Source organism: Carassius carassius, chromosome 17 (assembly GCF_963082965.1).
Source record: "Carassius carassius chromosome 17, fCarCar2.1, whole genome shotgun sequence".
Lineage (NCBI taxonomy): Eukaryota > Metazoa > Chordata > Actinopteri > Cypriniformes > Cyprinidae > Carassius > Carassius carassius.
This window is the reverse complement of record NC_081771.1, coordinates 13,810,684-13,825,541: the sequence shown is the minus strand read 5'-3', so window position 1 is coordinate 13,825,541 and position 14,858 is coordinate 13,810,684. Positions and strand designations below refer to the sequence as shown.

General features: G+C 39.3%; 1 protein-coding gene across 1 annotated transcript in view; it reads right to left on the bottom strand.

Moving 5' to 3' along the window:
* The window catches only part of zc3h3 (zinc finger CCCH-type containing 3), a 74,271-nt gene that overhangs the window by 28,160 nt on the left and 31,253 nt on the right, over positions 1-14,858 (bottom strand). The window contains exon 4 of the mRNA XM_059570968.1: positions 2,658-2,796. Within this exon, the coding sequence (XP_059426951.1) occupies positions 2,658-2,796 (139 nt within the window). The remainder of the gene's footprint in view (positions 1-2,657; positions 2,797-14,858) is intronic.

Sequence of the window (14,858 nt, the reverse complement as noted above, 5' to 3'; positions counted from 1 at the left end):
AATGTAAAATGATATTTCCTACTGACACACTACAGCAAAATATAGAAATAACTGGCTAGTGTTGTAATAATTTTGGACACCATTAACAATAAAAAGTTTTAGTAACTATTACACAAAGCAATCAGGCTACACTTTCAGTATGATATTCATTACTTATATAGTATGTAAGTCATGCAAGACAATCTGTAAATTACAGATTTAATTACAGAATAAATTACAGATGATGAGAGCTAGAAACACACACACACACACACACAAACACACACACACACACACACACACACACACCCACACACACACACACACAAATCTAATCAAACTATACATAAACAGTGTTGAATACTTGCGTGCAGGCCACTGAGGTCAAAATGTCAGCATCTCTTCAGTAATGAGCTCAGATGAGAGTCTGACCTGTAGACCTATTAATCATCTATTTCAAGAGCAGCTGTTAGATGTCTGTCGACCAAAATGTGCTCAACCGCCACGTGATGACTACATATACCAGTAGTTTTACTAAGTTGGGCATAGCATTATGTTTCCTTGCTATGTAAAATTCTAAAACATATGTTTAAGTAAAAATATATACATATTTTCATGGCTTGATTATATCCAAAGAAACATGCCCATCCTAAATGTGAACAATGAGCAGAAAAGGCTAAGATACACACATAATGAAACTATTATCAGCTCATTATGAGAGGAACAGGGATAACTACATTACTAGATTTAAAACCAATGAACATAAACAGATCTGCTCCCCCAACTTCCTCTCTCTCCAAAGTTACAGCAGCTTAAGCAGCCAATCAGATACTCAAAGTGATATCATGCACCGAACCTGCTTGAAAGCAGCAAAAAGAAGTGATTTTGTTAAACGCTTTCCACTCAAGGCAGTGTAAAGCGATCCTCACTAAGGCAGAAAAGACCAGAAAGCCAGTAAAAGAGAACAAGAAAGGTAAAAGAGAAGGTTATTTTGTTTCTTAACATATAACACCTTTAATCCACATTCTCTTTTTTTTATACATGGCTAAGCCAGGCCCACACAGCAGGGGGATTTATGAAGATCATTTTAACTCTGTAGATAAGAGGGGGAATAAAAAATTTACATCCATACGCATGAGTGCTTCATTTACACCCTTAAGTGAATCGGATTTCTCAGTGGCCTGGCCTACTATCACACTAAAGCTAATGCCATACAGACACAGCAGTGACCCCTCTTCCTTCTCTCTGTCTTTCTATACACATTTACAATTTAGAAGCTTTCCAAGCTATCTTAATTTTGCTTTAAAGGCTTGTTCTGTGTGAACAGAACCACAATGGGCAACTAGACACCTCATATTGTGCAACAGCCATTCTCTTTTGCACACAAACTGCTAGACGGTATATAAGGGGAAAACAAGTTGTTTGTCATTTGAATCTGAATCGCTGCCTCTTGCACTAACACCATTGCATTAACATCGTCTGGGGAATGTATATACTGCCAGGCCACAAATTTAACAGGGAAAGCTGTTAACTGTCATTTAAACATAAATACAACCTTCTGTTGATCTGTTTTTTGAATATCATTTTAAAATTTTCAATTGACTGCACTACTTTTAGATTGTTTACCCATCTAAAAAGATGCTAGAATATGTCTTTGACCATTGAGCTCAAGTTTTGCAAATGCAGTGTGATCTCATTTTCCGCAAAATGTGGTTCTACAAAACGTACATTTACTTACATTTTCACAGACACTGAAACATACAATACAGCATCTAAAAATACAATGGTGACGGGGTCTAAAAATTGAAACCACTTATGAATAAAATTATAAATAAAATTCATGGATACAAATATCTTAATGATATAAAAGATTAATAAATATATATATATATATATATATATATATTATTTTTATTTTTTTTAGATAAAATATATTTAAATGTTGTAATACATTAAATTACAGTAACAATTCAGCAACAATAAAAACATACAAAAATGTACATTTTGTCCTTGTAAATGTTATGGACTAATATGTACGTATAGAAGACCAGGCTGGCATATGACACAGGGATCTAAAAACACAGCACTCAAGTTAAAAGTACAACTACTTTAAAAAAAATCACTTACAACTTACTTATTCCACTTGCCAATGTCTCATGTTTTTTAAATGCAAAAACAGGTTTTGTGTGAATTGCCCATTACAAAAAACTAAATGTCTATTTCTATTCAAGGCACCCTTAAAAGCTTCTGTCTCAGTGACTTCCCCCATGTCCATGCGAGCATGTGGGCCATCCCGTAGAACATCTTTATGGTGTAATATTATGGTTCCAGTAATAGATTACCATGACGAGCGGCACCTTCTCTCTGTCATTATCAGCGGTGATGAAGCAGTTAGTTATGGGTCTATGTGGCGTTATTAAGGGCCAGGCCGTTATATTATGTTTTATTAGGCACTGAGACACTGATAAAAACACTGAATGTCAACAGAGAGGTTTTAATCAGGCTGGTAATTGGTTGTGCCGGGCTAAGATTGTGAGCGGGATGCACGCACACATGCAAACACACAATTTATGATAGAATAAAGCCATTGAAATTAGCTTTGTTGAGGTGAAGACAAACAGGAAGTGGATTAAGTGCTGGTCATTTCCACCTCCACCAGAAAAGCACCCATCACTTACCTGGCAGAATGCACTCTCTTGACCCTGTAGGAAAGAGTCGGGTTGTGGTGGACTGTATGGGCTTTACGTGTGTCAATCTTGTAGCGTGTTTTGATGACCCTATGCAATGCCGGGCTTCGCAATGACGAAAATAAGGGTCCTGCAGAGGAACAGACAAATCACAGAAGTGAATTAATGGTTGACATGTCACTTTACTGATCAATAAAGCTTAATCACCTAATGATGTCCGCTTGAGCTAAAATGAAGTCATTATTTGGTTTGCATAAACTCCAGAGATAAACACTGTTCACATTTCACAAGTACACACAAATATACACACACACACACACACACACACACACACACACACGATCATCTGGCACTTTTACACTTAGTATACACATGTTTTTTATCTTGTATTTGCAAAATGGACAATGGCATTTGCATACTGTAGAAGTTATGTTATACACAATATTGATAGAAATTATTTCCATCATTTTAAATGATTTAAAAATATTTTGTGGTTTCAGTGATTCAGTCACAATATGTCTTGGGTGCAATTACCCTTGGCTTTTAATGTGGTTAAGTGCTATCGATTGTGATTTGATCACTGAAAACTCATGGTATTAATGCCAGGTCTAAAGGGAGCCGTTGCTAGACAGGAAAATACAGCACTAAACACAGAGGGTTGTCATCTAAACTGGCTTTGTGAGGTCTGAGTCTTCCTTCTCCACGGGACACACACATTTAGACATACACCCACTGGCGCACACAAACTCTTTCTCTGGCAGGTGCGCTCCTTAATAAGCTGCACATGGAAAAATGACTGAATAACAAAGGCTGAATTTTTATCAGCCTAATAAATCATATGTGTCTCTCCACCCCAGCCCCTTCTTTCGCTCTCCCTCTAAGTCTTATTCCTTATATCATTTCACAGATCCATCAGAGAGGCGGAGGAAAGGATGTGCGGGAGAGAATAAGTGTGGCTTTTTTTTATTTCTTTCTGTATTCATTTATCCATCATGTTGCTTTATGAGTGGCTGGGCTGAAGTGACATGCAATGCATGCGGGTTGAGTAAAAGATGGACTCGGCATGGCAGCTTTCGCTTGTTGCCGCTGTACACCAGAGCTTAAAACCCCAAAGATTTATTCCCAGCAGCTACGATTTAGCATGTTAGACAAGCCAATGGGAGAATGGAATTACTTAAAGATCTTAAGGAAATCAGAGAGGGTTAGTGGAGGAAAAATACAGAGCAGAAAGGCTTTGGCTGAAAGTTTATTTTAATAAAGCATTTACAGCTGTTTATGAAAAGGTTTTATTTGGAAGCAGGTGGTAGTTCCGTTTGAACTAACTAGGCAGCGCAGATTTGGCAAGAGTAAATTCTTAGTTGTGCTTCTCTAACATGTGACAATGGCTTCACCAAATCGATTAAAATCAGAAAGAAAGAAGCAGGAAGAAAGAAAAATGACAGGAATGAAGGATAGGAACGAATAATAATAAAATAAATTAGGAAAGCAAAGAATGGAAGGAAGGAAGGATGAAAAAGAAAGAAAGAAAGAAAGAAAGAAAGAAAGAAAGAAAGGTGGGAATGAATGAATGAATGGATGGATTGATTGATGGAAGGGATAAAAGAGGAAGAGTAAAAGATAGGAAAAAGTATGCAAGGAGGAAAAAGAAAAAGAAAGAAAGGAAGGTGGGGATGAATGGAAAAAAGAGTAAAGAGTAAAAGAGTAAAAGATAGGAAAAAGGAAGCAAGGAGGAAAAAGAAAGAAGCAAAGAAAAAGAAAGAAATAAAGTGTGAATTAAGCAAAATAAGTAAAGAGTAAATTAATGGAAAAACAAATGTATTTTTTTTGGTAATACGCCTTTCCCTGGTTATTTGAACAGCTACTTTTTCAAGGGTCCATTTAATGGCCATTTCATAATGTTATATATATATATAAAAAAACAAACTCACATTTCCTGTCGCAATAGAAAACCTTCCTCCTCCTATTTTTCCCTGTCTCTAGGCACCCTACTCCATTTATCACTGGACCCATACACGCACACACCCTTCAGTATCAGCCGGGGAATTCATCTTCGACAAACATTTACCAATGATCAAATCTCTGCCCAGTATGGCACACAGCGGAGGGATGTGTCCGACTGTACGGCTGTGTGTAATACAAAGGACCCTTTATGAGGGTTTATGTGTGCTTTATGTGATAGAGTGTTTGAGCTGTGGAGTGTATGACCAGACTGCATAAGCGAGGGAGCAAACACACTTGTGTGTGGGCCTGTGACAAGGGGTCGAGTATGTGAGGCTGCGAGATTAGTTGTCTGGCTCAAAGTCACTTTTTCACACACCTCTCATCTGTACCGCAGATGTCGGACCTGCCTGTGTCCCAGTGGATGACAAATATGGCTTGTCAGAGAGCTTGTGTCTTACACAGCCAGCCGTATACTACGCACTTTGCTGTATTGTTCCACCTTACCTATTGTTTAATGATAGCGCCAGAGAATTGATGCCACCCGTGTCTTTGTGTGCGTGTGTGCAACCAGTTTAGTGTAGTACTGTGCTAGGTACCAGGTCCCTGTCAGGACACTTTTATTGATGTGTGTACTCGCAAGTGTGTGTATATGTGTGTGGTAAAGGCCTGTCAGTGGCCTATTAGAGGGAAGATTGAGACTCCACTCGGCACAGACTCACTCAACCAACACAACCTGCTGGGCTTTACAATCAGGCCTGGGGACTCATCCATCGCCTGCTGACACACCAGCCCTGCACCCGCGGCTCCTCAGACGGCCGATTATTTACTCAACTCACTTCGGCTTCAGTGCTGCGTGCTCACACCTTTATCTAACCCTCTCAGTCACATACACAGACTTATTTTTCTGACAGGTTCCCATGCTATTTGTCTGTCTACTCTCTGGACTTTATGCTGGGCCGCTTGGGATAACTGAGTGGTGATGTTAACATTAAATGGAAAAGCTTTTTTTGGAAAGCACAACTACACAAACAATTCAGAGCATTATATGATTGCCACCAATTTAGTGGCCAGTTAGTCTAGTTCATTTGTTAGTCTGTTTTTAAGATGCTTTGTGGATGGCATACAATAGGACTACAAAGTTTATAAGAGTAAAAAATGGCATACAGATAAGATTAAATGGTCTGCAACAATAATTCAAGAAGGGAGGATGGAAGGAAGGTAGGTAGATAGATATGTAGGAATAAAGGAAAGATGGAAGGCTAAGTAAGGTAGGTAAATAGACAAGCGGAAATCAAAGAAAGGTAGGCAAAGTAAGGTACTGTAGGTAGGAAAGAAGGATGCAAAGGAATGATGGAAGGGAAAGGTATGCAGATAGGTTAGAAGGAAAGAAGGCAAAGTATGGTAAATGGGTAAGCAGGAAAAAAGTAAGGCAAAGTAAAGTAGACAGATGGGTAGGAAGGAAGTCGGGAATGAAGGAAGGAATAAAAAAAGAAATGTAACAGGTAGATAGGTGTTGAGGGAAAAAATCCGCGCAAAGGAAATTTGTAAGGTAAACAGAAATGTAATGGGTAGATATATAGCCAGGAAAGGAATGAAGGAAATTAATGAGGAAAGAAAAGAGGGAAAGGATTGAATGAATATATAAAAAGTAAGGAAATTAAGGTAAGAAGGCAAGTAGGTAGGAAGGAATTAAAGTATTTTGGTTAGAGAGTTAACCCTAGGGTTGTGGGTTCGAGTCTCTGGCCGGCAATACCGCGACTTAGGTGCCCTTGAGCAAGGCACCGAACCCCCAACAGTTCCCCGGGCACCGCAGCATAAATGGCTGCCCACTGCTCCGGGTGTGTGTTCACGGTTTTTGTGTGTTCACTGCTGTGTGTGTGTGCATGAATTCTGAGAATGGGTCACCATACTTGGATGTATGTCACTTCACTTTACTTCAATGCAGAGCACATATTCTGAGTATGGCACCATACTTGGCCGCACATCATGTCTTTTCTTTTCCTAAAGTAGAAACAAAAGGATGTTTTCACAGGACAGAAGGAAGGATGAAAGGAAAAAGAAAAGGAAAGAAAGGAAGTGTCAAACCCAGCAGGCTTGTGGTCAGCAAGCAGGTAGCACAGTTGTTCTTCTGCCGACCAAAGTTCGAGTCCTAGCTTGTGGTCGTTTTCAATCCCCTCCTCTTCTCTCTTTCCTACTTCACTTTATCTCAACTCTCTAAACCGTCCTGTCCAAATAAAGGCAAAAATGTCAAAAATAAATGTAAAAAAAAAAAAAGAGGAAATGAAATGAAGGGAGAGAGCTATTGAAAGGAAGGGAGATAGGAACAAAAGGAAGTACAGGCATTCAAGTTACACCACTTGTCCCAACATGTTCTCTGAAACTGAAATGGAGATACTCATAGTGTGAAAACTGCTATAGTATTTATTTCACACTTTCTGGAATGCTCCCTGCACTCCTCATCAATGTTATGACAGGGTAGCAGTGACACCCTGCATCCTCTTAGGGATTATCAAGCTGTGTCATCTCATGTTCTCTGATCCAGTCTCCAAATTTGACAACTAATTCCGTTTAACAGCAGTCCGATTCTCCACCGTTCCATCTCTGTCAAATCATTAATCTCATTATTGACAGCAAGAGATACTCCTCCTGCTTCTGCAGCAATCCGCCAGGGGCTCATCCTCTGATTCCCAGTGGGACAGCACAGCTGCCATTAAATGCTTCTCCGGTAAACCAGCAACACTTAACACCACTATCAAACTAGTGTTAAGGCAGTGTAGAATCTCATGGGACAAAACAAGTGTGGCAGAGATGGAGTGTGGCATAGCTATGAATTTAAGACCTCAGTGAGTGAATGAGACCCACTGTCTGCATGCAACTCTGCTTTAGTGTCTGTGCAAAATTGTTCATTAATATAATAGGAACAGGCATAGGCAAGTGAATTGAGTGCTCGAAAACAAAGGTCCACAGGCTAGAGTTCATGTGTCGAAAGCTTCCATTCACGGACAGTCAAAGAAGTGTACTTTGAATGGGCTCAGAGCAATTATGTTACTGATATACTGATACGTTGACTTCGATATATGTTCATGAACAATACTTTTATTGATACCAATTTAAAAAATCAGCAGGTTACATAAAAACTTATGGATAACTGGACTTATTTAAAGGGGTTATATAATGCGGTTTAAATTTTTCTTTTTTCTTTGAAATGTTACAAGCTTTTGGTGCATAAAGAAGATCTGTAAAGTTGCAAAGACTAAAGTCTCAAATCCAAAGAGATATTCTTTATAAATGTTAAGACTTGTCCACGCCCCCTAAAATGGCTCATTCTAACACGCCCCCATGTCTATGTCACATTGTGGGAAGATTTGCATAACTCAGCCCAAATATTAACGCTAAGAAGAAAGGCATAAATTTTGTTCTCACTGTTGTCACCGACGCCATGTTGTGAAGTCGCTGTGTTTGGTTGTGAAAGCCAAGCTACTTTGTTTTGCCTTCCAAAAGAGGACACAGTAAAATCTAGAAATCAGTGGTTAAGGTGTATTTACAACACTGCTGTATTCAACCCCAAATATTCAGATGTGTGAAGCACATTTTATGGAGGACGAGTACTGTTTCCTGTGAGAGTAGACTACAATGCCGTTGTCTGCTTCTGTGGGGCAGTCATAATTTTGCAAGAACAGTCTGGTGCTTCTGACTCAGTCTGTAAGTACAAAGTACATTTACATATTTAAAGAATTTGCCACTGATGATTAAAACACGAGTTTTAAGGAGTGTGGAGTAGCATTTGTTGTTTGTTGTTTCTCCAATCACAAATGCAGACATGATACGCAATGCAACATGTAAAAACAGAGTATAAGTCATTATTATTAGTAATTATGTCCCTACTGGATGCAACAAATGTCTCGTTTATAATGGATTATATTGTTTTTGTCTTGTTAGCTGGGACACGGCATCACAGTATGGTAAGGCAGCGTTTCCCAATCCCACTCCTCGTCACAAACAACATTTGTTCTATTCGACGAGTGCCCTGCGAAGTGGACATCACAGACATTCCGCCATGTTTCCAGTTCAAAACGAGTGTATAAGTTTCATTCAAAGGGCATTAAAGTGTGCAAGACGTGATTCTAAATTGTATTTATTTACAGAGGTATATGATGCCACACTCAGCAGCGCAAATCCATGAATGAATGTTCGGAAGTGAAGTAAACTTCAAAGGATTTCCCCTGCTCAGGGAGTAGGGCGCAATGAACACGGTGCAGTGTACAGGGGTCATATCTATCTGAATGCAGTTCATACACGTAGCTCTCTTCTAATGAGCTGGTTATAATAATCAGGTGTGTTAACTAAGAGAGACATGCAAAATATGCAGAGCAGTGGGGTGCGAGGACTGGGATTGGGAACCGCTGTGGTAAGGAGCGTAACATTTCCATCACACACTTGAGGCATTCAGCTAATCACAATGCACGGTATAGCTGGCCAATCAGAGCACACCTTCCTTTTCAGAATGATAAGCTTTGCAAAAATCTATGAGTTTCAGAAAGACGGGGCTTAGAGGAGAAACAATAATGTACATTATGTGGAAAATAATGTTTTTTTTCCCTTAAACCTCATAAACACATTGCATTACACAAAAAAACCCACAAAATAATGTTCTTTTTAGCAACGTCATAAGACCCCTTTAAGAGCTGCTTGTGTGCAAAATAGAGCTACATGATTTTCTTTTTAAGGGTGATTCTGGTTCTCTCACGATTCTGAAGAAAAACAGCCAACTAAACAAAATCAGATGTAATTTATAAATGCATGATTCAATGACTCACTCAAAGATTTACTTGTTTCATTACTGAACAATCTCTTGAATGATTCAAATACAGACATTTTAACAGCCCCTTTTCGCCACCTACTGGTGTAACAATGTAATCGATAACTCTTTCTTTGAAGTGTCAAATTACTTTCAAAAGGTGATTTACTCTATTTTGAACACTACCGTACACCAGGGATGGGCGATATATCTAACGATATGATCACGCACATCTAGTCCATAAATCTGGTTCCCTGATTACCGCTAAATCACCATCACCTGCTTTTAAATGGAGCGGCATTTAATAGACAATATTATAATTGTCATATAATTCAATATCGCGTTCATTATCCCGGATGAATCGCCTTCGAGGCCACTGCACCCAGACCCAAAATACCAAGATGTCTCTTTTCAATCCTGGCACAAACTACAGAGCTCATCTGAACATACGTGTCTGTGGCTTTTAAGTGAAGTGTGCCAACAAAGATCTCTGTCCACCTCTGAGACCTGTTGTTCAGCCAAGTGTTTGTGCATGGACGGGATGTGACCTTGGGAAGTTTTAAAGTGCAGAAATACAAGAAGAGCCCTCTGAGGCTCAGAGGATCTGCTAATGTAGACAGACAGATAGCAAGATTGGCAGCAAGACGGTTGATGTACATTGGAGAGATCCGATGAGAGACAGGGTACAAAAAGAACCTTCTCACCATGAACCATGGACCAGTGGATGGCTCCATGGTGCCATACCAGTCAAAATCAGGAAAGGCTCAAGTATCGCCCACGAGGCCAGTCCTCATCTGTCAATGGTGCGATGCTATCGTCACGGAAACCAACACCACAATAACACACATAAATACTCACTCCTCTTCTACATCAACTGATGAAATGACCCAAGATGGTTGGGACTAATAAGAGCAACACAATCTGCAGTGAGCATCCCTGACTGCTTATAAAGCCAGAAATGGAGGTTTACAGTCGTAATTCACACATCTGCTGCAATTTTACTGTGTGTTAACATTTAAGTTACTTTTGGATTCACACTAGAAGGCTTTCACAGGACGTCAACACCATAGAGCCTACATCATGGAAATGTTTCCATATTGCTAATGTTTAGTCCTTTGGGATTCCAGCATTGCTTCCTCTCCACATGCATGATGTTGTGTGTCAATGTTGGTTAGAGACCAAACAGGGAAAACTTGAATGCGTAATGACACCAGCTTCCTTACATTCAGTACTGCTGTTTTCATCCAGTTATGGCATTAAAGGCATGAATAAGAAATGAGATGAAAGCATTATGACCTTGCCCTTAGCTTGAGTGCACTGTACTCCTATCAAAACAAACTGTGCAATAAACCATAGGTTTGAGAGGATACTGTACTCATTTCTGGCGCACTGCACTGTGATAATAAATTCAATTTTTGTTTAAAGGTCAATGACAAACAAGAATGTTCATGATAAAGAAAAAAATATATATAAAAAGACGTACTGTGTTTACAAATGTACTATTCATATTCATGTTGGTTTGATCTTTTTATTTTTATTTTTTTAACAATAACATATAATTATGTTATCTTCAAAAACGTTTACTGCAGTGGTTTTAAACCTGTGAGCCAAGGCCGGTGGTATTGCAGGTGGGCCGCCAATTACTATTAAGAGAAATAATAATATTGTTAATATATGTAAAAATGACTAAATCATAACATAATAACATCATTTCATATATATATATACATACACTCACCTAAAGGATTATTAGGAACACCTGTTTAATTTCTCATTAATGCAATTATCTAATCAACCAAATCACATGGCAGTTGCTTCAATGCATTTAGGGATGTGGTCCTGGTCAAGACTCCTGAACTCCTGAACTCCAAACTGAATGTCAGAATGGGAAAGAAAGGTGATTTAAGCAATTTTGAGCATGGCATGGTTGTTGGTGCCAGACGGGCCGGTCTGAGTATTTCACAATCTGCTCAGTTACTGGGATTTTCACGCACAACCATTTCTAGGGTTTACAAAGAATGGTGTGAAAAGGGAAAATCATCTAGTATGCGGCATTCCTGTGGGGCGAAAATGCCTTGTTGATGCTACAGGTCAGAGGAGAATGGGCCGACTGATTCAAGCTGATAGAAGATCGACTTTGACTGAAATAACCACTCGTTACAACCGAGGTATGCAGCAAAGCATTTGTGAAGCCACAACACGCACAACCTTGAGGCTGATGGGCTACAAAAGCAAAAGACCCCACCGGGTACCACTCATCTCCACTACAAATAGGAAAAAGAGGCTACAATTTGCACAAGCTCACCAAAATTGGACAGTTGAAGACTGGAAAAATGTTGCCTGGTCTGATGAGTCTCGATTTCTGTTGAGAAATTCAGATGGTAGAGTCAGAATTTGGCGTAAACAGAATGAGAACATGGATCCATTATGCCTTGTTACTACTGTGCAGGCTGGTGGTGGTGGTGTAATGGTGTGGGGGATGTTTTCTTGGCACACTTTAGGCCCCTTAGTGCCAACTGGGCATCGTTTAAATGCCACGGCCTACATGAGCATTGTTTCTGACCATCTCCATCCCTTTATGACCACCATGTACCCATCCTCTGATGACTACTTCCAGCAGGATAATGCACCATGTCACAAAGCTCGAATCATTTCAAATTGGTTTCTTGAACATGACAATGAGTTCACTGTACTAAAATGGCCCCCACAGTCACCAGATCTCAACCCAATAGAGCATCTTTGGGATGTGGTGGAACAGGAGTTTCGTGCCCTGGATGTGCATCCCACAAATCTCCATCAACTGCAAGATGCTATCCTATCAATATGGGCCTACATTTCTAAGGAATGCTTTCAGCACCTTGTTAAATCAATGCCACGTAGAATTAAGGCAGTTCTGAAGGCGAAAGGGGGTCAAACACAGTATTAGTATGGTGTTCCTAATAATTCTTTAGGTGAGTGTATATATATATATATATAATTAAATAACAAAAAATAAATATTAAACTGTAACTATGCTTCCACTTTTCGAGCTCGCTGATTGGTTTAAAAATGAACCACAAATTTATTGTTATTATTATTATTTTTTATTTTTATTATTTTTGCTGCATATGCTACAAACAACAAATTCAAACATGCTTAAATAGCTGTCAACAAGGTCAACATAAATGGCTGTCAACATGTTCCTTCCTGACTGCTTACTCCGCTGACTGACTACCTACTGCCGAGCTCTGCCTGAATCTGGTTTTCCCATTTTGCTGAGCGGTGCCAGCCCGAGTTATTTTCTGTTCATTGCCAGTTCATTCTAGGGCTGTGCGAATGATAGAAATCGTCATAAAAATCACGATTTGAGTGTGCGCGATTTCTAAATCGCTTTATAGCATGATTTTCCGCAGCCCTGACCTCCCGCAGTATGCTATCCGATTCAATCAGAATCCAACAGAACAGAACAGACTGGTCATATGCCTACGTAAATCCAGGTTCACACACTGTCTGTGATGTGACTTTTTTCCGATCCCATGTTAACGGATCAGAGCGTTCACACTGAATGCGGTAAAAGGCTAGAAATACAAACGTGCGAAAATAATTAATATCTAGCACATGAGCATAGAGAGAGTTGTGAGTGCACTTTTTTTTTTACTTATGTCTGTTCTAGAGACGTTACAAGTTTTTGATAAAGCTCTTATTGGTTTTCTTTTGGAAATATGTTTTAAATTCATCCTGAATGCATTTATGACTGTAAAGCATATCTGTGTGTGTCAAAATTGTGATTAAAATCGAATTAGCAAAATTTATCAAAGAAATCACGATAGTTTTTTTTTGTACACATCGCACAGCCCTAGTTCATTCAATAAATACAGTTAACAATATAGCTTCTGAGTACTAAGTTATTAACCCAACAATAGCGGGGTCAGTTAATTTTTTTTGCAGTGGGCCGCGCAAACATATGTGTGTGGTTGTTTGGGCCGCGAGTTGAAAAAGGTTGGGAACTACTGGTTTACTGTTTATTGGTCATTAAAGTTAGTTCATAATTTATTAACTAATGTTAACAGAAGAAATTAACACACTCTAACAAGGAACAATACTTCTACATATTCCATTAATCTTAAAGGGATAGGTCATACAAAAATGCTAATTTTATGTTTTTCTGCTTAACCCCAGGGCATCCAAGATGTAGGTGACTTAGAGGAGGACTCTATCTACAATCTCAATTGAAAGTGTCAATGGTCCATTTGAGAGATAGGTGGCGGTAATGCACTCATAAGTCTGTGATCCACCGTAAAGCAAGAAGAAGACGACGACGACAGAAGGGCCTGGTTTAGAACGTGCTCAGGAGGATGCGCTTAGGAGAGTTTGAATAGTTCAGACATTGCATGAATCAGAGTTAAAAAAAACTATATAAATTCTGTTAGGTTTCTTGAACAGGTCGATTTGTTTTGTGTCTTTAAACATCTATGTATCGTCACAAGCTGCAGAGTTTAATTTAGTTTTATTTGTGTATGTTTGTTTTTAGTTTTATTGTATGTTTTAGTCGTGATTACCATTCAAATCAATAAGACTGACAGACTGCAACGGTTTGAGTTAAAAATCTCAGTTTGTGTTGTACTAAAGAAACAAAGTCACCTACATTTTGGAAGTCCTGGGGCTAAGCAGATAAACATCAAATTAAAATTTTGGGGACGAACTATCCCTTTAATGTTACAAATGGGCTCTTATTGTAAATTGTTACCATTTCATTTCAACAGTCATGCTTAAAGATGGGCAATTACATATTTACTTCAAGAATGAACAATGTGGCATAAATGAGGTTCAAGTTCAGTGTTAAAAAAAAAAAAGAGCAGACAGAAAGAGAAAGTGCAAGCTACTTTATATTACAGCTCTCTATATGAAGAATACAGACTTTATTAAAGCCACAGTAAGAAAAATGTTTTGCTGAAAAAAAAGAACAATTTGGTATCAGTTCATTAATAGACCATAACCGATTATAATGTACTTTTCTGATGACATTTGTAGCATACATTAGGCGCATTTGGCTTGTAGCGCCACTGCGCAGAATGATCAGTGAATGACATAAAGTACTGCAAGAGTGATAAGAGAGCAGACGGATCCTATGAAAGTCATGACATTTGCCAAGTATAGTAACCCATACTTGGAATTGGTGCTCTGCATTTAACCCATCCAAGTGCACACACACAGCAGTGAGAAGTGAACACACCGTGAACACACACCCAGAGCAGTGGGCAGCTATATATCCAGCGCCCGGGGATCAACTGGGGGTTCAGTACCTTGCTCAAGGGCACTTCAGCCATGGGTATTAAGGGTACCCATGGCTGAGGGTGGAATTGAGGGTGGAAGAGAGAGAGTATTGAGGGTGGAAGAGAGTGCTGTTCCCCGCCACCTACAACACCTGTCAGCACCGAGACTCGAACCGGCAACCTTCTGGTAGTCCAGCTCTC